The 23,757-nt window shown below is 34.3% G+C and overlaps 2 protein-coding genes across 4 annotated transcripts; both read left to right on the forward strand.

Moving 5' to 3' along the window:
* Nucleotides 1-12,558: 12,558 nt before the first annotated feature.
* LOC18604241 (protein DETOXIFICATION 16-like) lies at nucleotides 12,559-18,727 on the forward strand. The gene is made up of 8 exons (XM_018116719.2): nucleotides 12,559-13,010; nucleotides 16,121-16,665; nucleotides 16,883-16,969; nucleotides 17,084-17,140; nucleotides 17,285-17,523; nucleotides 17,958-18,076; nucleotides 18,225-18,311; nucleotides 18,416-18,727. The coding sequence occupies exons 1-8, from the start codon at nucleotides 12,711-12,713 to the stop codon at nucleotides 18,473-18,475; spliced, it is 1,494 nt and encodes a 497-aa protein (XP_017972208.2). The 5' UTR covers nucleotides 12,559-12,710; the 3' UTR covers nucleotides 18,476-18,727.
* A 124-nt stretch (nucleotides 18,728-18,851) lies between these two features.
* LOC18604242 (protein DETOXIFICATION 16-like) lies at nucleotides 18,852-22,341 on the forward strand. 3 transcript variants are annotated; one of them, XM_007036610.3, is made up of 8 exons: nucleotides 18,852-19,442; nucleotides 19,866-20,410; nucleotides 20,644-20,730; nucleotides 20,833-20,889; nucleotides 20,959-21,197; nucleotides 21,504-21,622; nucleotides 21,737-21,823; nucleotides 21,927-22,341. In XM_007036610.3, exons 1-8 carry the CDS (start codon nucleotides 19,161-19,163, stop codon nucleotides 21,993-21,995), a joined length of 1,485 nt encoding a protein of 494 aa, XP_007036672.3. In that variant the 5' UTR covers nucleotides 18,852-19,160; the 3' UTR covers nucleotides 21,996-22,341. The 3 variants fall into 3 exon arrangements, with proteins under 3 accessions (XP_007036672.3, XP_017972425.2, XP_017972426.2); XM_018116936.2 differs by having other exon boundaries at nucleotides 21,801-21,823; XM_018116937.2 differs by lacking the exon at nucleotides 21,737-21,823.
* Nucleotides 22,342-23,757: the final 1,416 nt, after the last annotated feature.

Consider the following 23,757-nt stretch of genomic DNA (forward strand, 5'->3'; position numbering starts at 1 on the left):
ATGACCTAAAAAGTTGGCACTCTTCAACCAAAATTCACAATTAGAAAACTTAGCATATAACCGATATTCCTTTAATGTTTGGAGCACTATCCTCAAGTACTGCTCGTGTTACTTTTGACTCCTTAAATACATCAAAATATCATCGATGAATACCACTACAAACTTATCCAATAGGCTCAAAACACCCTGTTCATCAAATCCATAAATGTTGTGAGAGCATTAGTAAGTCCAAAAAACATTACTAGGAACTCATAATGTCGGTATCTTGTACAACATGCTGTCTGAGGTATGTCTTCTTCCCTGATCCTTAACTGATGATACCCAAATCACAAGTTTATCTTAGAGAAAATCTATTCTCCTTGCAATTGATCAAATAAATTGTCAATCTTCGGAAGTGGGTATTTGTTCTTGATAATCACTTTGTTAAGTTGCCAATAATCTATGCATAACTTGAGTGACCCATCTTTCTTCTTCTCAAATAGTAGTGGTGTTCCCCACGGTGAAACACTAGGGTGAAAGCCTTTATCTAATAATTTTTTCAATTATTACTTCAATTCCTTAAGCTCGATCGATGTCATTTGATATGAAAGTATCGATATAGGTCTTGTATTTGGTACCAAATCCATGCAGTACTTAATCTCTTATTTTTGAGGTAGACTTAGTAATTCCTCCAAAAACACATCAAGAAACTCATTTATTCTCGACACACTATCCACATTCCTGACCTCTACCTGCGTATCTCTGACTGTCGCTCGATATCTTTAACAATCCTACCTCAACAATTTTCAAATGACCATTGTCAATATTACACTTGGTGGAACAATACTACGATCCCCATATATTTAGAATGAAGATTCCCCCAAGAAATCAAAGTTGACTAGTTTGTTATAGTAATCCACATTAGCATATTAGGTGATAACCAATCCATTCCATAGATCACATCAAAATCCAAGTTGTCTAACACCACCAAATTTGTCATAGTATCCTTATCCTTGATTTTTACCACTCAAGACTTATATTCATACTCTGCCACTTATACTTTTTAAGTAGGAATGGACACCACTAATGGATCTTCCATACTATTACGCTCCCTAGATAACATTGGTACAAATAAAAGAGATACAAACAAATGTGTGGATCCAAAGTCAAACAAAACTCTAGCATAATGTCCACAAATAAAAAGTGTTCTTGAAACCATTGCATTGGATACTTGTGCCTTTTGAAGTGTTAATGTCACGACCCAAATTCCAGGCCATGACTAGCGCATAGGCCCAATGGACGTAGTCCACTAAGCCCAAGCAAGCTTATTAATCTGACATGTTCATCATTCCATCATAAACTACTAAGTCACATTTCATAACTTAGAATCAAAATAATATTACACTTTTCCATCTCATACTAGCATACCAAACAAGTGTATATACATTGTTTACAACATGTATCTTAACAATTTACATTAGGTTCGTCTATACACAATAAAATAATACTCGACTTTCAGCGGAGGGACTCGAACGAATGTGCAACTACTGAATGCCGAGACACCTACCAAAAGATGGATATAAGTCTACAAGGACACATCGTCCTAATTACCGGCTGCCTCGTGATCTGAAAACATGAAGTTGAAAACGGTGAGTATAAACCCAGTGAGTGAACAAGGAAGAGAACAAGCAACAACAAAGGAGAATTTAAATTCATGATGCACTTGTTTCAAAACAATGTAATTTAATTCCATTCATATTAAAAACCCCTAATCAAGCTTTTAAATGATTAATCATTTAAAAATCATGAACCATTTGAAGAATGAAAGCTTCAATGATAGCAAGCAAGTCAAATACGATAACGAATTTTCACTGCAGCGATGTTGGGATTAAGTTATTAGCCGAATGTGGGTTTCTCAACTGGTCAAGGGTTTCTCACTAAACCTCCTCATTTTAACTTAACTTATTTAGTCCTTAATGTTGGAAGTCTATGCTCAAATATGGTAGCAAAGAAGTGAAAAATAAGGCAGCAATTAGACAAAATAGGAGACAAAACAGAAAGTTTTTTGCTACAGCGAGATTGAATCTCGCTGTAGCAAAATTATGACCCAGAAACAGAAAGTATCTCGTTGCAGTGAGAATGAATTTCGCTGCAGTGAGTTTTCGGCTAGTCTACCCTTCCAAACCCGAGAGTTTCTCGCTCCAGCGAGATTCATTTTCGCTGCAGCGAGAAGCTACAGTGACTATCTCGCTACAGCGAGATTCATTCTCGCTGCAGTAAGAATCAGTTCTGGTGAAGGCCCTCAAACCCGAGAGTTTCTAGCTACAGAGAGAATGAATTTCGCTGCAGAAAGAACAGAGCAACAAGAGAAAAGTTTCCCTTCACTTAACAAAAAAGCCTTCCTACTAAACCAACAAAATCAACATAAAACACATGAAAATTCCCAAAGTGCAATGTATCAAATTTCACATATATGTCAATCATTTATCACATTCATGAGCTTTCATTTCATAAGTCTAGATATGCATAATTACATAGATAAACATCAATATCATCATAATCACACCCGGCTCATGTACATCCCCCCACATCGTGCATATAGCCGGCACCATCGTGTGCATCCCCCCACATCGTGCACAATCAGTGCCATCGTGTACATCCCCCCACATCTTGCACACGAGCACTATCATCATCCATCTCCCACGCCACCATCATCACCGGCATGTGCATCCCCCCACATCGTGCACACACACGGTTACAGTCATTATACCCAATAACAATCATCATGCACAACACACACACACACACACACACACATATATATATATATATATATATATCATCATGATGTAATAGTGCATGAATCCATAGCAATCACATATCACAACATATAACCATTTAGCAAAAGCTTGTTTCCAAGGCACTTGTTTTTATGAAAAACTTGATAATTCATTCAAATGTGTGTGGCAATTACATTATATTCCCAAAACAAGTTTTAAAGGCAGTTCACTCACCGGTATATTGTTGAGCCTTTAGCTGACTCTAATTCCCCTAATGATCCAATTGGAAGGATGAGACTTCGTTAGAACCTAAATTATATTAGTATAAGCAATAGGTCAATTCACACACTATAAACCCTAAAAGCTATCTCTTAGCTAGCTTTCAATTGCCACTTTTAAATGGCTATCTATATTCACTATCTTAACTACTATAAAATGAATGAACATCCTCAACAAATAAACAGCTCATAATCCCAAATATTTAGCCATTTTCTACAGCTAAAAACTGAGCTTAGTTCATCACTCACCCTTGGATTTCTTTGTAGTTGAATTCCCTTCTAATAGCTTCCAAACAAATGAGGTAATTCTCTTTTTCTCTCTCTAAAACGCCCAACTAGTGAGAGAAAGTATGAAAATAAGCTTTATCAAGGGTTTTGAAGTGAGAGAGTGAAAGAATACAAGGGTTCTAGTCAAAAGGGCACAAGGGTATGAAAATTAAAGCTAGAGAGAGAAAATTACGCAAGCTCCATATCAAGCTTCCATGGAGGTTTTGAAGAAATGTGGGAGGGAAGAAGGAAGAAGAAGACAAGCTATTGGAAAATGGGAGAAGAAGCTGCTGGAAGAAGGATATTTATAGGCCAAACTTATCCATTCCCTTAAAATTACGAAAATGCCATTGACTAGTTAGCTTGTTCTCATGCAACCCTTTGTGCAATCTTTTTACTCTTTTCACACTAAGACCAAGTCCATAATGGTCTAGACATGTTTTGATTTGCGAAACTTTTAAAAGTTTTGACTCGGGTGCAAAATGACCATTTTGCCCCTGTTGTGAAAATTATTGTCATTTCTAGTTTTCTTCGTGTTTTCCTCATTACACGTCATTTAGGCAGTCTTATGCCTATTTAGACCTTAAAATATTATAAAATTTTCTTCTAGGAGCTTATTAGAGAAAATGACGAAACTACCCCTAGCTCGTATTATTACATCTATGCTTAGTTACAAGCCTATAGAGGTTGAGGTCTCACAGTTAAGGAAAATAATCGAGCTTGACCTTTACTTGCTGTGCTTTACTGTACTAAACCTGCTAGCCTACCCTAAGAAGTAAAGGCAGTTCCTCTGCCCCTAGCGGTAATAATATCTCTGCTTGACTACACTGTAGGAGTTATGGTAACCGATCCATGCTCTGAGATACTGCCAGACAGTCTTAAGGTCTGACAAGATCTCTAGCAACCTTTCATCATATGCCCTTATTGGCCATAAGTGAAACAAGCCCCTATAACATGATAACACTGTTTTTTATGTATTCTCCCACATGTAGCACACACGGGAATAGCTTGACCACTAGGTCTCGAGGCTTATTGCCTTTAAAAACTAAATGCCCTATGTCTGGACCTAACATTGGCACTAGATCGGGCATTCCCTTGTTGGGATGCTCGTACATCTCGTTGTAGGCCTTGTCGGCCATAGAAGGTAATACCTCTACTAGAGCTCACTCTAATATGATCTTGCTAGTGGTTTGTCCTAGCCTTTTTGGCCCTCTCTTTATTGCCCTGATCTCTATGCCCCTCGTCTCTATAAACCGGGCACAACCTATAACTGTTGAATAGTTAGTAAACCTCTAAGGTGATACAGCCTTGAATAATGGTCCCATCAATCCATTTACGAACCTCTTAATTGTCATCTCTTCAGTGCACATGTGATATGGGGTGTTCTTTGATAATTGCGTAAACTTGATATCGTACTTTAAAACCGTCATGTTGGGAGTTTGCATTAATGCCTCAAACTCACGTGTTTTAGCATCTCTCATGCTCGTTGGTAGAAATCTATCGATACAGGTTGTACTAAATTCCTCTTATGTTATCAAAGCTGAGTTAGTCAGTTCCCCCTCTTATATGATTCCACCCACAATTGTGCTACATCCTCTAGTCGAAAATTGACTAAATTTATTGATCTAGAACTAGAGGCACCAAAAGCACCACAAATCTGCTTTATACTATCCAAAAACCTTTGAGGGTTCTCTGCTTCATCGAATCTTGAAAACGTCAGGAGTTCAAGTTTCATGAACTCAAATAAGGGCACTTCTCCTATCTTTTATCCTAAATCGGTTCGTGGCTAATCCCTCGAGCTTTAGGTATTATTAGCCACATGCTTAACGGGGCATTCATCACTCCCTTCATAACTCTTTTAAACCAATAGCTAATTCCCCCACAGTCCTATTAACTTGTTGTAAGCCAACTGCTAACTCCTTTAAGGTCAATTCTCCCACTGGTTGTTCATCCCACTTTTCTTAGGATTGTGTCTTGGTCTCATTGTCTCTAGATGCTTCCATGCTCATGGATCTAGCTCTACTACTTCTATTACCACTATCTTTAGAAGTGGAGGCTCATGGTCTAAATGTTATATCTTCACCAGGAACTTTTTGCTCTTCAGTACCTCAAGTGGTGCTCCTTCTAGGTGGAATTCTTTACCTAAAGGAAGAGAACAACACTGATTAATATCGCATAAAAATATCATATTCAAGGTAAAAGGGTGGTCTCTAAAATTGTGGGAATCTAAGTAGTTTCAAGTTAGCAATTTGTACCTCAGACTCACAAACCGTTAACGAGATCCCACTTCAAAACCTAATGGCTCTGTTAGACTCATGAGGAACCCTAAGAATCTTTTAAGCCTATGTTTTGATACCAACTTTCATATTTTTTTTTTGTGGCAAAAGAGGGGACCTATTAGAACATTGTAGACAAGAATCACAAATGGCACTCCAACACTACTTACCACTATCCTTACAGCCCTTGGGTGGAAAGCCATGCTTTGCCATAGTTTATGCATGAGAATTCCCAAGAATCGTCAAGTGGTACAACACCATCATCCTTATTTTACACTAATACCAACTTTCACTTTCTTTGGTGGCAAACAAGGGTACCTATCAAAGTGCTACAGACGAGAATCATAAATGGCAATCCAACCTTGCTTACCACCATCCCTACAACCTATGGTTGGAGAGCCACGCCTTATCACAGTTCACACGTGAAAGTTTTTAGGAATCGTTAAGCAAGACAACACCACTGTCCCTATTTTGCTATGATACCAACTTTGTCATGCCTCGTTATCATATCATGATCAGCCCAAAAGCCTAATGGATATAACCCATGAGGCCCACACAAGCCTATAAACCTATACATATTTCACATGAAATTCATATCTACTCATCTATACAAATCCAACATTCATATCTTAAACACATGTTTCATATCCTTTCATCATAATCATGGATCACACTAATATTTCCCATAACCACGTTGTAACTTTATAATCTTTAAGCACATTTGAACATAATGGTGCCTATGTCTATGAACAAAAAAATAGGGCATAGCAACTAGACAAAACAAGACAAGACAATGGAGCTTGTTTAGGTGTTGTACGTGTAACTAGTGAATGTCTTTAAATATCTACCAAGGTTGCCCAAAAGAAGATCCACCTCAATGCTAAGCTTTATCTATCTTAGGATCTGAAAATATAAACATGAGATTTTAAAAAAAAGTTGAGTACATAATACATAGTGAGGATAAGGAAAGAAACAAGCATTTATGGAAGAGTATTTAATAAACCATGCTATTTTAGCTTTTAACCAAGCAATTTTGTTTAAAAACATAAAACTATGCATGCACATACTCAAAATCCACCATATCTTATTTTGGAAAAGAATCGTTTTTATTAAAAACATGGGGATAGTATCGATATACAAGAAAATAAGTCTTGAGACTTCATTCGAAATTTGTATATTTGATGCTTTCGTTATCTCAAAACTTGACCACACTTAATCCAATCACACAACTCAATAAATATTAAAATACCAACATATGTTCATATAACTCTCAAAATAGTGAAAAACTTACAATAATATATCAAATAATTCAAGCATCATGACCAGAGCAACTTAAGAAATACAAAATACAAACATATCACACATGATGGGTAGTTAATCCATATAGTTAGCGCACTCCAACCTATTGACTTCATTGTCAGTCATGCCATCCTTCGACCACAACACTAGCATTTAATCCACTTCCCCTCGCCAGCTAGGGTGGTCTTATTGTGCACAATAGTTAGCAAAACTTCTGCTGTCCCAGGTTTTCACTTAAGTGCTCCACATTGAAAACATTTTTCCCAAAAGTTCCATATCCAACATGAACAAAGAGAGTATATTCATACCACACATAATATTTCATAAAGCAGATTGATCATAGCATCATATATGCTGTCAACATTTAATAGTTCTCAAACAAATTAATAATACTTCAATATAAACATAGTTGAGGGTAAAACATACAATACAAAGGGCTCATTTTTCTTGCACATTTTTTTTGAAAGCATTGATCATAACATAATAAAAATGTTGTATGCACTTATCAAAAACAATTTAAATGCATATCCTTTATCTTTTATGCTACCTTACCAAAACCAATATCAACTAGCTTAGTTTCCCTTATCTTGAACCTTGGAGCTTTCAGAAAGCTGAAACAATTTAACACATAAAAATCAACTCTGAATCAACATTTTTAAATAATTAATACAACTAGTAATCTAGCACCCCTAATCCCATTCTCTCTTAAGTTAGTTCCTCTTTACAAATTCTCCATACACAAATAACCAATTGAACTTATAATTACTAATAAATAATAAAAATTCCAAATATATCATAAAACTCAAAATTAATAAATTTAATAATCATACACTGGCTAAATTACATCTTAGCCTAACATTTAACTTAGAATCTTAGTCTAATTCACAAACCCATTAAACTAACTACTCAAATGTAAGGTTTCCTTGCCTTGGTGAGTTTGGAGATGTAAATCATATTCAAACCCTAACATGAAAAATATGAAACAAGTTGAAATTATAGGTAGCAATAGAAAACAAGACCCTGTGGGTAGAAAGATTAGATTTGAGTTTTTCTTGCCTTATTATAATCTTAAATTTAGATATTTAAGCTTTTGACTTTGCTACTTGAAAATTACAAAAAAGAATAGGAGAGACAATCTTCGTTTAAGATTTGATTATAAATGGAAAGTAGAGAAACAAAGCCTTTTTGAAGAAATTTGTGGGTTGTTTTGCTAAGTGAAAGAGAAAATGGAAAAAGAAGGGAAAAGTTGTGAAAAAATATGGGAGAAAGCTATCTTAGTGTGGCCAGCCATATAGGGAAGCAAATGAAAAAGTGAAGCTTCCTAAAGAAGCTCGATCCTAAATAAAATCAGAGATGTTTTTAAAAAAATTTTCTTCTATTCTTTTTAATGAAGGAGAAGAAGTAAAACTTCTTAAATAAGCTTGGGAATTTTAAAGAAAAGTATAGAGATTTAAGCTTTATTTTCATTAAAATAATACATTGTTTTATTTTCATCAAAATAACGCACTATTTTTTTCCATTAAAATAATACATTATATTACTTTCATCAAAATATTACATTGTATATATTATTTTTGATGCATGGCTCAAGGAAAAGAATTTTCTTGAGGCTTTTAGAAACTTATCCAAGTAATATTTCCTTCCAAATAATAATTTTGATATACAATATTTGATAAAAAAAAAACTCACCAAGGAATGTCGATTTTTTCTCTTAAGTTCAATATATATATGGAATTTTGGGGTTTCACAATATTAGTATTGTTATTTCTAATTCTCCTTTTGTGATTATTTATTTTATCATTTTGGGACCTTCTCCTACTTCATCTGTGAGTAGTTATCAATATTTTCTTACAGTCAATGGTAATTATTCTTGCTTTTCTTGGATTTATTTTTTAAAGCACAAATATGAGTTACTCTAAATTTATATTAAGTATGTTATCATGATTAAAACTCAGTGCCCTCGTACCATTAAAATACTTCAAACTAATAATGCCATAGAATACCAAAATTGCCATAATAGCTAAAATAGCTCCTAAATTATTCAAAAAAATTCAAATAAGTCTTTATTCTTTTATTACATTCAATCAAGTCCTTTTTCCTTTTATTTTAAGTCAAATGAGCTTTTATGACTAATGGTTTACTTAGTTAAAATGCCACTTATTCATTCTATGCCATGTGGTATGTTGACATGTCATAATTGATAATAACGTGATGTGCTGACATGTCACAATTAATGATGATATGATATGCTAATGTGGCATGATAATATAACAGTGCAACATTTTCGCTCTCCACATTAGCTTCACATCAACTCCATGTGAGAATAAAATGACAATTGGCATTTTGATTAATGGCAATTAGTTAATCATTATTCATAAAAACTTATTTGACCCCAAATAAAAATATAAAAACTTATTGAACACAATAAAAGAATCATAGCCTTTTTTAATTTTCTTGAATAGTTTAGGGGCTTTTTCTAGCATTGTGCTATCGAAATTCTTCACTTCTTCAATTCTTTGATCAATAAGACATTATAGTTCAACATTCTTGTACTTGTATGTCTTAACAAAATGGTAGAGTTAAATGTAAACATCGTCACATTCTTATGTTCAAGCTCTTTTACTTTTTGCCTTTTGTCTTGAAAAATTTTATGGTAAAGTTGTCTTAATTACCTTACCTTGTATGCCATAAATCATACTCTTACTTTGATCCTTAATAACTTTTCTCTTTTAGAACATTTGTTTGTTAACATTCTTGGTAAATGAACATACCAAATTAGAACCCCATGTCCGTCTTTATTGTTTTCTTGATTATGGGATAGAACATAAGGGTTATTGTTGTTGGGATCTTATTTCAAATATGTTATGAAATTCTAGACATGTCAAATTTTGGGAGGATATATTGATTTCTTCTTTATCAAAAATTCATTCCTCCTTTTCCATTTCCTCTCAATTCTCTATAAACACATTTGTTAAGTTATTTTCCAGCTTTGCTATATTTGCTTGTGATGATTTTACTCATATTCATGCTCTATTTTTGTAGAATCTGATCTGGTTGTGGATATTGTACCTACTCTTACCCTTCATTATTCTACAAAGGTAAGGGAAACTACTTATCATCTCCATGATTATTATTTTTTTCTACTATTTTAACCTTGGATGAGCCTCAACTTTATCATAAAGCTAGTACTATCCTTCGTTAGCATCAAGCTAAGGATGACAAGTTTCAAACTGTTGAAAAACTTCATACTTATGATTTAGTTAGTCTCTTTCCTAGTAAGAATCTTATTTGTTGCAAATGTGTTTTTAAAATCACAACATGTTTAGATGGATTTGTTAAATGTTATAAAGGTCACTTAATGGTTAAAGGTTATACTCAAGAGTATGAGATAGATTATAAAGAAACCTTTTGCTCTTGTGAGTCGCAAACTTCTATCCACAATCTTTAGTTGTTGTTATTGTCACATGTTGGACACTTCTTCAAATTGATATCAGGAATGTATTTCTCAATGGTGATTTATAAGAAGAAGTGCATATGTTGCCTCTGATTGGTTACTCTCATCCTTTTCAGAAAGTCTGCAAGATTGAGAGCTTGGTTTGTAAAATGCAATTCCACTATTGCTTAGTTTGGTTTTCTTTTTAACCTTTATTATTCTGCATTATTTATTTTACATATTGCTCGTGGCATCGTTCTTATTCTTCCCTTTGTGGATGATATGATCTATGTTGCAAAATTACAACAGTTCCTTAGTCAGCATTTTGACATGAAGGATTTTGGCTCTCTTATTTATTTCTTGGGACTTTAAGTCTCTTGCAATCCTGATGGCTATTATCTCTCTCAAACTAAGTACGCATCTGATTTACTTTCTTGGGCTAACATTATTGACAACAAGATTGTGTGTACTCCTTCAGAATTTAACATTAAACTTACTATAGTGAATGGTACTCTTCTTCTTGATCTTACTTTATATCACCGACTTGTTTGGAAGTCTAGTTTATCTCATAGCACCTCAACTTGATATTACTTATGTTGTTCTTTTTGTCAGTCAATATATGGTTGCCACTGCTTTCAATATATATATATATATATAGTTGCTACTCATTTATCTCATTTTTCAGCTGTTCTTCATACTTTCTGTTATGTTAAAGATATACTCTTTCTTAGACTTCATTTTTTTGCTCACTCTTCTCTAGTTTTATCTAGATATTTATATACTAATTGGATAAAGGATCCTACAAATCGTTGTTCAACCATTTGTTATTTTTGTTATTTGGCAATTCTCTTAATTCTTGGTATAGTAAGAAATAAACAATCACTACTTGGCTCTAGTACTGAATCAGAATATTATTCTCTTGTAAGTACTATTTTAAAGGACTTCATCAATTACTAGAGGACATAGTCATTACACATTCTTTTCCATTATCCTTCACTATGATGGCATGTTTAGTAGAAGGGAATGACTAAACCATTCCCCCTTTATTCCTTTATAATATGTTACATTTGTTTGGTTGCGTTTTCTTGTTGAAAAAGGAGATTAGTCATTTCATGGCTGATAGAATAAGGTAAAAATATTATTAGACAAAAATATCCCTATTTTATTGAAATAATTACAACCCTAACTCTATAAAAGGTTTTTATTATAATAAAGGATAATTTTATCATTTTATCAAGTATTCCATGATTATTGAAAGGTATTCCTACCAACCAAACATTAGAATAAGTTATAATAATAATTTATCCTATTCCTACAAAATAATTATTTTATTTAATTCAATAAACTGAACATGCCATGAATTGCTTACAATAATGTATTTCATAAGTACATCAAATATATTGAGATTGATTATTATTTTATGCATCATCATGTTATTTAGAAGACTCTCAATATGACTCATGTTTCTTCAAATGAAATCGCTGATATTTTACCTAAACACATCTTCATGGACAATTTCAAGACTTGGTTGCCAAACTCAAGTTGGCATATACTAGATCACATTGAGTTTGAAGGAAGTGTTAACATAATAATTGCAATTATTCATATTATAAGCAAAAGTATTGAGATTCTATTATATTATAATTATTCACTTTGTATAATTCACATATTTTTCTTTTGCTGACAATAATAATTTCGAAGGTTTAAGAGTTGTACATCGAATTTCTTTAAGTTTCAAGTTTTTTAATTTTCTTTTTTATGGAAAAAAAAAAATAAATTAGAGGTATCCTCTTTTGAGTACCTAATTTTGTTGCTTACTAAATTAGGAGTCATTTGGAGCCAAAGTTGTACATGTGGCAATTCCTTGTCTTGTAACATGCTTGGTGTAGTCGTATTCCTGCCCGTTTCTCAGGGCATTTTGGTACTGATATTGATGCTCAACATCTGGGTTTATGCTGATATCATGGTACGTATAAGACATCAGAAAGTACAAATTATTGAACATCAAGAGGTGTATTCAAATTGCAAATAAAAAAAAAAAGAAAAAAAATTGGAGGCCTACGTTATCATGGCCAAACTTGAGAACCTAGTTGGTTCACTGGTGCTTAATCCACGGTGTTGACAGCAGCTTGAGACGAGAGGGAAACAGACAGGGTCAAAGAAATAAGAAATATTCTTTGGGCCATCTCGTAATTGTGATGCGATTACCTGTAAATAATTATCCTTTCGGACAATGATTGTTTCTCAGGCTCTGACTGAACATAGATGTCCCAAAATCACGTTAACACCCCCAATTCATCGATGCTGGCACACAAACAAAGCATTAGGCTCATAGGGGTAAGTCCAGTCCTTTAAAAATTTAACCCACGTCCCATCCTCTCTCTCACTGGGGAAGCATATGGAGAGAGAAGACCAAAAGTTCTCTCTAACTTCATCCTTGATTCGGATATCCTGGAAAAATGATGATTCTACACTGAGCAACAGACAGAGATCAAGCAATGAAAATAATAGAAGAAAGAAAATTTTTGAGGAATCGAAGAAACAGCTATGGCTAGCAGGGCCTCTAGTAGCCGTGACTCTGTTACAGTATTCTATACAGATGATATCACTGATGTTCGTTGGTCATCTTGGTGAGCTGGCTCTGTCTGGGGCGTCAATGGCTACATCCTTTGCAGCAGTTACTGGTTTCAGCTTGCTGGTCAGTTTGGTTTATATCCCTTTCTCTGTTATTATTTAGTTTTCTGGTTGGTTTGTTTGAGAAAATGAAGGGATTTGTGTATGCATGGCAACTTGGCAAGTGATATCTATGTGTATCTGTTCACATGTATGCATGTGCATTTGTCCTGCTTTGGCCTTAATCTTAGGGTCAGGTTCTTGTCCTTTTGATCCACGAGAAGCATTTTTAAGTACAAAACTGCATGTGAAATAAAACTTTAAATAAAATCTCCAAAACCTTATTTATATAAGAAAGAGGACTGAATGAATGATGTCTTAATATTTGTTGTTATATATTTAATCATAATATTTATAGTTTTATCAATTAAATTGGTGTTTTCTAACTTGTTATTAAATTCAATTTCAGCATTATATTATATAATTCTTTATTCATATAAATATCTGTGAAATAGAAACTATATGGGACAAAGAGAGAAGGGAATGGAAGGCATGGGAGAAAAGTCCTTTCTTAATTAATCATTGCCAAATTAACAACTTAAATCATAAGAGACTTGAGCAATATATGAAACCTTTAAAAACCAGATTTACCATATTCTATATATTACAATTTGAGATTCAAATCGATGTAGAGAATCAATTTTGGATATATAGAATACCCTATTATATGATAATTTGAACCAACCTTAGTTCAAATAGAGAAGAACATGAATCCGATATATCCTATCCTTTTACTTTTCATCATCAAGATCCTATAGTATTTGGAAAGAATGAAGTTTCCATTTGCCAATATATTATCATGGCATATGATTCCAAGAAAATTGCAAGACCCACTCAAACATGTCAATATTATACAAAAAAATTGAAAAAAAAACAAACACGCATTAAGAAATAATATGCAAAAAATAACATCCTACAAGAACCAAAAGATTTATATGGTTCGGCATAAAGCCTACAACTATGTAAAGAACAAGAAATTTTATGTATAAGCAAAATAAGATGAAATTACAATGTCTTTTGAAATCTAAAACAAACCAAAAGCTTCACACACTGCAGAACTCACCAATAACTTTCTTCCTCCCTCTATGCCTCTAGCTCGAATAAAATCTCACCCTAAATTCCTTTTATGTATTTCAAACTCTTTCTTTTTAAGGCAAGAAACCAAATATTAAGGGAGTAAGAGTAAAAAAGGAAATGCAAGGTGATAACAAAGGAAAATGGCAGACTACATTAGATGGTGGGGCTTTTGACACCAATGAGTTGAATTTAGTGAACCATTGCTCAAGTGATGTGCTCCACATCACAACCAAACTAGGTTTAACTAAGGTACCAAACCGCGCCTTTGGAATCAAAGCATCAGTCCCACCACCGTTAATGTAACCTTTCGTCATCATTTATTATTCCCTTGCACTTCCTTCTTACTGTTGATCCTGATATTTGGCATTTTGCCCCCTTAAGGGTAGTTTGTGAAGGAGGAGGAGAAGTTTGAAATATAGAAAGGAAATTGGGTGAGATTTTATTTGAGCCTGAGACCATCCTGGTTCCTAGGGCAGAGGGAGAAAGAGTGTCATTGCTGAGTTTTGTGGTTTCGTGGGGTGGAGTTTTTGAGTGTGTTTTGGTTATACATGCAATCTTCATGTGTTTTTATTATAGTGGAAATTTTTGTTTTCATTGTCCGGTGGATGTAAGCTTTGTGTTGAACCACATAAATCTTGTATATTTGTTGCCTGTTAGTTTTCGCATTATGGTGAATTTACTTGCGTCATGTAGACTTGTTTGGATCGGTGTTACAACATGAAAAATGAACTTGTAAAGAGGTCTAATATGGAAAATGATATATTTTTTTTTTTGGAACAATAGATACTGGGCTACATACCCTGTCCATCTCAATATTCAAACTTGAAACTTTCAAGACAAATCTTAAGCTCTAACCATTTGGGTATCTCTTTGGAGACCTAATATAAAAATGATTAATCCAACCTAGCCAACATAAAGAATAAGAAAATGTTTGCTTATTAATCTGTATGCAGAATGCTGTCCTAATTAGTTATACCACTAGCTCCATCCTCTTCATAGCCAGAATGTCAATAAAAAAATTTTTGATTTTTTCCTCTTAAATTTTGGTTTATCCAATTAGAAGCAAGGGATTAATAATGTTAAGGAGTTTGATATTGTTACCTAGCTCTATATTTGTATCCACTACTCATTTGTATTTCTACTAACATTAATTCATATATATTTTATTCCAAATGAGTAATAGCAAGGTGGATAGGGTGAGATTGTGCGCTCCTTTCCATTGGGGTTCAAGGAACACCTATCCTTTATGGTCAGACAATAATATCTAATCTTGATTTGTCAGATATCAATAAAAACTTACATTTAAGTTTAGGGAAAAATTTGCAATATGAAATATAAACCATTCTGATTTGTATATGGGAAATGCTTAGGATTCTATAAGATGGCAAAAGTTTGAGTTTTTTTTTTACTACTAACACTCTTTTTCACTGCTCCAAGCTCAAAGAGATGAGTACGGTTTGTTTTGATGTATGTTGTCATTTATGATGACCTCTTCCAGCCAATTATTAGGATGTGCACGAATGAAATTTCATTGTAATGCAAGAAGCTGCATAAATAATGATTGCGAAAAGGCTATCTGAAGTCAGGCTTATTCTAGTAGTTGGAGCAGGGCAAGAAACAAAAGGTGCTAAATGTTTGAGTTAGACAATTTTCATTTGCTAAGATCAAATGACGGGAACAGCAAAATTTTATAACATCAAATTGTTTCCTAACTGAAATCAAAGTATCACATGAGCAGATCACAATTTCATGCTAAATTGCTAATTAAGCAAACTCTAGTCCTCTAATGAATTTGCTGCCTATATTTAATGGTGTAAATATTTGTTCTCTTTGCCAAGATAAGGGTAATATGGGAACATATTGAAAGTTGGAATTATTCGGCCAACCCCAGGTTAAGAAGTCTTTTGTCATTCTTGGAGTTATTTGTTTGGCCTAAAGCTCAAACTCTCAACTCATGGGACAGTCTTACTTTTAAGATGCATGGTTGACTCTTGCAATTTGAATGTATTCTCAACAAATTGTGACTGTTGATTCTTACTTTGTCTTTCTGTTGCATAGTTGGGAATGGCAACTGCACTGGATACTCTTTGTGGACAGTCATATGGGGCAAAGCAGTATCCTATGCTGGGCATACACATGCAAAGAGCCATGTTTATTCTTGTAATTGTGAGCATACCCCTGGCTATTATATGGGTAAACACAAGGCCTATTCTAGTTCTTCTTGGTCAAGATCATGACATATCGAAGAAAGCAGGAGAGTATGCTTGTTTGATGGTTCCGAGCCTTTTTGCATATGGTCTTCTTCAATGTCTAGTCAAATTCTTGCAAACTCAAAACATTTTTTTCCCAATGATGATTTGCTCTGGAATTACAACTTTACTGCACATTCTTGTCTGTTGGATCATGGTTTTCAAATCTGGCCTTGGATTTGGAGGTGCTGCCTTGGCAAATTCGATCTCAAATTGGATAAATGTGTTCTTGTTGGTGTTTTATGTTAAGTTCTCTCCTTCATGTGCAAAGACTTGGGCAGGATTCTCAAAGGAGGCCTTTCACAATATATTCACTTTTCTTCGACTTGCTATTCCATCAGCTATTATGGTCTGGTAATTTCTCCTGGTTCTCTTTTTCCTCTTAAAAGTCACACATATGTGTAGACAAAGAAGAAGTGAATTTCATTTCGTCACTACTTTGCTATGAATCCAATCACAAAGTTCACTTTTAATTACCTAGAAAGTAAGCATGGTATCAATATGCTTGTGCTTGTGTATATTTATTAATTTTGTATCATATACATATGTAATTTCCCTTGACTCTGAACAGCTTGGAATTGTGGTCATTTGAAATGGTAGTTCTGCTATCAGGTCTTCTTCCTAATCCAGAGTTACAAACTTCAGTGCTCTCTATTTGGTTAGTTTTGAACTTCCAATAGCTATTTTTGCCAACAATTTGCTGAACATTTTAAGTGATCATTGTTCCTTATCAATGTAAAATATCAACCTTATCCAACATTTCAATTTCCAGCCTTAACACTGCTTACACCGTTTGGATGATACCTGTTGGTCTCAGTAGTGCTGTAAGGTAAGGCTTGCTAACAGCAGGTTTCCTTTTTTTTTCTTTTGTAATGCCGTCTCGATTTTGATCAGAAGCTAAAACATTGAGGCATTAAATTTATCTTTCAAATATTCACTTAGTTTTTCTTAATGAGTTTGATGTTTTGTATAGCACTCGAGTCTCAAATGAATTAGGAGCAGGAAATCCAGAAGCAGCACGTTTTGCTGTATGTTTTGTCATAGTCATGACCATTTTCGAGGGCCTTTTGGTGGGATCAATCCTGATATTGATTCGCAACATTTGGGGCTATGCTTATAGCAATGAAGTAGAAGTGGTTAAATATGTAGCAGCCATGATGCCAATTCTAGCAACTTCATGCTTTTTAGATGGCCTCCAGAGTGTTCTCTCAGGTTTTCCCCTTTTCTTACATCACTAGGAATTTTGTAGTTTCTGAGAGTAAGGAATTTTGAAACTAATCTCCATGAACTATAATAGCTGGTGGTTGCAGATAGCCACAGTTAATGATGATTAAGGTATATTTCTTTGATATGCACATTCATATTCATTAAACTGATCATAAGAAGCACTTTAATCTGTTTCATACTCCAGTTTCCATCCTCCATTTCAGTCATCAAGGGATTGCTTTATATGCATGGAATGAAAGATTCATGAAACATGTAATTCTGACTCCCTAGTATAGAGGACACTAGTATTCTCCCGGATATGATTTCTCAATTAAGCCAAGAAGTCAGAACATGAATTGAACATAGCCAATTTACAGTATTCTCTAAATGTTTTCCATTTGTTCTTTAACTTATCAGTTAGTATTCATTTGATATTTCAGGCATTGCTCGAGGATGTGGATGGCAGAAGATTGGCGCGTATATCAATCTTGGATCTTATTATTTAGTGGGGGTTCCATGTGCTATTTTGTTAGCTTTCGTACTGGATGTTGGTGGAAAGGTAAAAATCATCAATTTTTTTGTTTTCTTGCTTTGAATGTTTTGCTCCATTTATTTCTTGGTAGTTCATTTAACAGCAAGCAGCAACCGAAGTGATTTTCTTGTATTCTAACTTCTTCTAGCTATCATATATTTTCTCTGGTGTTTAGGGGCTCTGGCTGGGAATCATATGTGCACTTGCTGTTCAAGTAACTTCTCTTAGTATTATTACAATACAAACTAACTGGCAGGAAGAGGTAAAATATTTCACCTCTTTCAATAATTTAGTCATCGTCTATGTTCTTTTATATACTTGTCGACGCAATTTTACTAAGGACTGACTTTTCACCACTTTGTTCAGGCAAGGAAAGCCATGGAGAGAGTATACGAATATGTGATCCCAGTGGAAGTTGTGTCATGAAGTAGATTTTTATCATCTCATCAAAGAATAAACTTAATTTTTCACCTAAAACAATTGAAGGTGCTTTAGCCACATACCTTGTACAGGTCTGTAGGGACTCAATTCTGTTTGCATAGTGAATCTATTTCAAGAATGGCAGAAGTTGCTTTTCCAAGAATGGGATAACCTTCCTACTTATAGGAATTAAAATGGGAACATTCTTGTAAAAATTTTTGCTATAAAGAATAATCAAGTAGAAGTCAACTTCTTGAAGCAGTGAGTAAATGCAAATTCAGCTATGATAACAACATTTGAAACAGAGGAAGTTGCAGGCGTTGGTTAGGGAGGGAGGGAAACAACCCAAATCCCCTCCCACCCTCTTATCATTTTGAGCCAAACGCATGCATTGATATCATGATTAAGGGTTTCTCTTATCTCAAACCTGATAACTCAACAACTATGAGGTGGAATAAGGAGATGCGATGTACCAAATGTGCCCTTTGTAAAATATCAAAGTGATTTAACGTACAATTGTAATTGTCCACCTGCTTCGCATCAACGACTGGCTGGCCCGCTGCCCCGCCAGGTGGAACATTTTCAGAAGATTTATAGTTGAAAGTTCAAAAGAGTAGGAACTCAACTTTCAAGCACTAATAACCTACATCGGAAAACATTTTGGGTGATTCTCATATCTCTTGAAAATAGAATGGAGAGAGAAAATGAACAGTACTCTCTGATCAGTTCAGCTCGGGAGGATCGATTAGGTTTTAATGGAGAGAATAGCAGAGAAAAAGGAGTTGGAAGAGAAGAGATCATTGAGGAAGTAAAGAAGCAGCTACGGCTGGCTGGTCCTTTAATATGTGAGAGTTTGTTGCTGTACTGCTTACAATTGATATCTGTTATGTTTGTGGGTCATCTTGGTGCGTTAGCTCTTTCTTCTGCTTCACTGGCCACTTCTTTCGCGTCAGTACTGGGATTTAACCTGCTGGTGAGATGGGTTTCTCGTACTAATCTTTCTTAAATGAAGAATTTGACACTTGGTTGCTGTTAGTTACTTCAGTTTGTTAAGTTAAGACAGGAACAGATGCAGATAAAAAGACAGAAAGAAACTACTGCTGAAAACAGAGCTAACAAAACAACCCAGCTTACAGAACTTTTCCGACTCATCCAAGATTACAAACACTATAGTCTGCACGATTAGTAAAAGCTAGAGGCATATATAATAAGAGCTTATGACGAAAAAAATCTAAATAAAACAAAATTATTTCTCTTGGATTTCAATTTACTTGTGAAACTAAAAGGAAGGAGTAAGAATATAATTTTTGTGACAGTTTGCTTAAAATGAGTCCCATTACTAGTGAATTGTTACAGACTTACTGTTGAATTGGCCATTTGTCTTCTGTTGGAACAGATAGGGATGTCAACAGCATTGGAGACTCTTTGTGGCCAGTCATACGGAGCAAAGCAATATCGTATGTTGGGCATACACACGCAAAGAGCCATGTTTGTTCTTTCACTCATTAGCATACCCCTTGCTATCGTTTTGGCAAACACAGGATCAATTCTGGCTGCCATAGGCCAAGATCCTGAAATTTCACAAGCAGCCGGAGTGTATGCTCGTTTCATGATCCCAAGCCTGTTTGCCTATGCTATTCTTCAGTGCCTTCTCAGATTCCTAAGAACCCAAAACAATGTATTCCCAATGGTGTTAAGCTCTGGAATCACAACTTTGATACACATTTTTGTGTGTTGGATTCTAGTGTTTAAATTTGGCCTTGGGAATAAAGGTGCTGCTCTGGCAGGTTCCATTTCCTACTGGATCAATGTGTTGGCGTTGGCATTTTATATCAAGCTCTCTCCCTCTTGTGCGGGAACTTGGACTAGCTTTTCAAGGGAGTCCATGCATGAGATTTTTGCCTTCCTTAGACTAGCTGTTCCTTCCGCTGTAATGGTCTGGTAAGTACCGACATCTCAGTGCTTTAAACCATCAACAAAAGGTTAAATTAATGGATGAACAGTTTTACACTCATAACAATATTTTTTTTCTCATTTTTTCCCAGACAGTGCCTTTGGATAATACACCATTCTTTTTCTGCTACATTTATAAGAGTACTATCATATGCTTGTGAGATACATACCAAACTTGCAAGGAATCCATTTAACTTTTAGCATTTGCCTGGATTAAGCAGCTTGGAAAATTGGTCATTTCAACTATTGGTGTTTCTCTCCGGTCTTCTTCCTAACCCAGAGTTAGAAACTTCTGTGATTACGATCTGGTCAGTGTTGGAATCAAATTTTGTCAATGTATTCTTCTTTTACTCAGAATATGTTTATTCAAGACTTCTTTTGCTAATGAAGCCAATGTTTATTTTTCCCAGCATTAATACCACTGCAGTTATTTGGATGATCCCCTTTGGACTGAGCAGTGCTGCAAGGTTAGTTATACATGGAACAATCCCTCTCCTAAGCACTATACTAACATGGTTGGCGCTTTTGTTGTGTAGCATTCGGGTGTCGAATGAATTAGGGGCTGAAGATCCAAAAGCAGCTCATTTGGCTGTGCGTGTAGTCCTATTCCTGGCTATTTCTCAGGGTATTTTGGTGGGATTGGTACTGATATTGATGCGCAACATCTGGGGTTATGCTTATAGCAATGACGTACAAGTCATCAGATACGTCACAGCTATGATTCCAATTCTTGCCACATCCAACTTTATAGACGGAGTCCAATGTGTTCTTTCAGGTTTTTCCTTACAAGCTTATATATGAATCTAAAACGACCCAAACCCGAGATGACCCGAATTCAAAATAACTCAAACTTTAAAGCAACCCAACCACCTTTTGAACTCATCCAATTGCAACCTCTAATCTTGACATATATTTATTGGTAAAGCATTGTTATTGATATTTCAAGAAATGGATTTCCACAGTATCAAATGAACCAGGAATTAACTACCATGAGATCATCCTAGAAAATTATTCTTTATTGATCTGTTGGTGAATTGATAACCCTATAACAGAGTTCAGTTGCTAATTGGTGAACATTTAGGCATTGCTAGAGGATGTGGTTGGCAGAAGATAGGTGCATACATCAATCTTGGATCTTATTATCTTGTTGGCACTCCTCTGTCTATTGTATTAGCTTTTGTCTTCCGAATTGGTGGCAAGGTAAAAAATTCTCTTGATTCACTTACCATATTATTTATGCTTTTTGTCAGTCTCAGTTGGAGGCAAGTGGTTTTACTCATAATCTAAGCTATATAATCATCATGCATTCGGTAGGGTCTGTGGCTTGGTATCACCGGCGCACTCATCACTCAAATGCTTTCTCTTTTGATAATTACAGCACGCACTAATTGGGAGCAAGAAGTAAAGCATTACTTCCCTTTCTTCCTGCACCTAGCTACTTCATCACCATGGCTTTCTGCACTGATTGCAAACCTTCTTTTTTCTTTTTTGGGCTCTAATTTAGGCAAAAAATGCTATGGAAAGAGTTCGTGCCTCGAAAGTACCTGCGGTGATGGACAATGCTTTATCATGAAGCAGAATTCTTGTAGCCCTACAATGGAGCAGCGTGGAAGTTGAACTAGCCGGCAAGCAACTGAGAGTTAGAACTAGCTTAGCTTAATTAGCACTAGATACTAGCGTTGTACAAATTAGCTTGGTAGTTTTTTATCTACATTCAAGGACGTGACTTGCTCACTCAAAGTTGCAGGAAAAGATGCTTCAGATATGTGGATAATATCTCCTTCTGTAATGTTCAGTCAGTTACATTGTGGCTCCGTTGTAGAGAAATGTTTTCAGACTTTTTATTGGCCTCTTCTCAAGCAAAACTTAATGCTGCTAAAAGGGTCAAATTGATGGAATATATTAGGATATTTTAAATATGATTTAAGATATATTTTAAGCAAGATTTTAAGATAGTTTAACCGTAGCATTATAGTTGTAATTATTGTCACACACACACACATATATATATTATTGCCATTAATTTTAAATGGCTGAATATGATATTAACAACATCTTTAACTTTTCTTTTTCTTTTATTATTACTTATATTCAAGTTTCCTAAGTTAGTCTTCTATCTCAAATCATGGGCAAAGAAAAATTATTGAAATATAAACGGAAATCTCACAAAATTTCTAGTCTAATGTATTTCGAACATATAAAATTAATAATTTTAAATAAATAAGAAATTAAAGCACACCCAATTTAGGTGAAAAAGCTTTTTTACGTTGTAAATTATATCTTGAATTTCATATCGTTAATAAGAGATAGATAAGAAAGATAATTGAAATTTTAATATTTACACACATAAAATTTTAAATAATATTTAAATATTTTATAGTAATTTAAAAAAATTGATTTTCTATTTTTGAATTTGGTAAATTATAAATTTTTAAAGACTTTCTTACATGTCAACATACTTATCCGGTAACTTTGTATCTTATAATATATAATATATATCTGTGTGTATAATTTATGGGTGGCTCCCATGTTGACGCGAGTTATTGAATTTATGAAAAATATTTAAATAATGAGTAGAAAAATGAAAAATTCGTTTGAAAATATATTTTAATGTATGAAACCAATATTTGTTTAACTTACCTATACCATGATTGGGTATATGTTTATTTTTGTATTGCATGAGGGTACTGTAAATTAACATAGTAAACTACTTGTTAGTACACTAAAAAAAAAAGACTTTTTTTAAAGGAATTTTTCCTAGGAAATGGTAAAGTTTCCCTTGAAATGCTTTTTTTTTTTACGGATTGTCAACTAAATTTTCGATTGGAAATTTCGTCTCTGAAAGTGTTCTCAAAAATACTTTTCGTCGAAAATCCGTCGAAGAATTCCGACGGAATTTTCATTGGAAATATATATAAATCCGTCGAAAAAGAGCTAAATTTCAATATATTATTTTTCACAAAATATATTGGAAAACACAAAAATTCCAACGAAAATTTTCATTGGAACGTTCGATGGAAGTTTCTATTGGAAATTATTGACAGATTTCCAACGAAATTTTTTATTGGAAATTACTGATAGAGTTTCAACGGATTTGAAAATTTTCAACGGATTTTCCTTCGGAATTTTTCGTTGGAAATCAATACCAACGAAAATTTCTGTTGGAAAATCTGTCGGTAATTGCCAACAGGATTTTCTATTGGAAATGCTCTAACAACGAAAAATTCCTTAGGAATCTCCAAAAACATAAATTTTGTTATTAAAATAATTATAATTGCAAATTAATAAAAATAATTTACACATCTTACAATTAACATGCAATTAAAATATTTAAT

Source organism: Theobroma cacao, chromosome 3, assembly GCF_053813885.1.
Source record: "Theobroma cacao isolate CCN51 chromosome 3, ASM5381388v1, whole genome shotgun sequence".
In the NCBI taxonomy this organism is placed as follows: Eukaryota; Viridiplantae; Streptophyta; class Magnoliopsida; order Malvales; family Malvaceae; genus Theobroma; species Theobroma cacao.

What these genes read in the sequence shown, in the direction of transcription:
- LOC18604242 (XM_007036610.3), top strand. Translation starts at nt 19,161, where the DNA reads ATGGAGAGAGAAAATGAACAGTACTCTCTGATCAGTTCAGCTCGGGAG. An exon ending in ACTTCTGTGATTACGATCTG is followed by an intron (nt 20,731 to 20,832) that starts GTCAGTGTTGGA and finishes TATTTTTCCCAG; the next exon opens with CATTAATACCACTGCAGTTA. An exon ending in GCACTAATTGGGAGCAAGAA is followed by an intron (nt 21,824 to 21,926) that starts GTAAAGCATTAC and finishes GCTCTAATTTAG; the next exon opens with GCAAAAAATGCTATGGAAAG.
- LOC18604241 (XM_018116719.2), top strand. Translation starts at nt 12,711, where the DNA reads ATGGAGAGAGAAGACCAAAAGTTCTCTCTAACTTCATCCTTGATTCGG. An exon ending in TTACTGGTTTCAGCTTGCTG is followed by an intron (nt 13,011 to 16,120) that starts GTCAGTTTGGTT and finishes TCTGTTGCATAG; the next exon opens with TTGGGAATGGCAACTGCACT. An exon ending in GGTCTCAGTAGTGCTGTAAG is followed by an intron (nt 17,141 to 17,284) that starts GTAAGGCTTGCT and finishes TGTTTTGTATAG; the next exon opens with CACTCGAGTCTCAAATGAAT.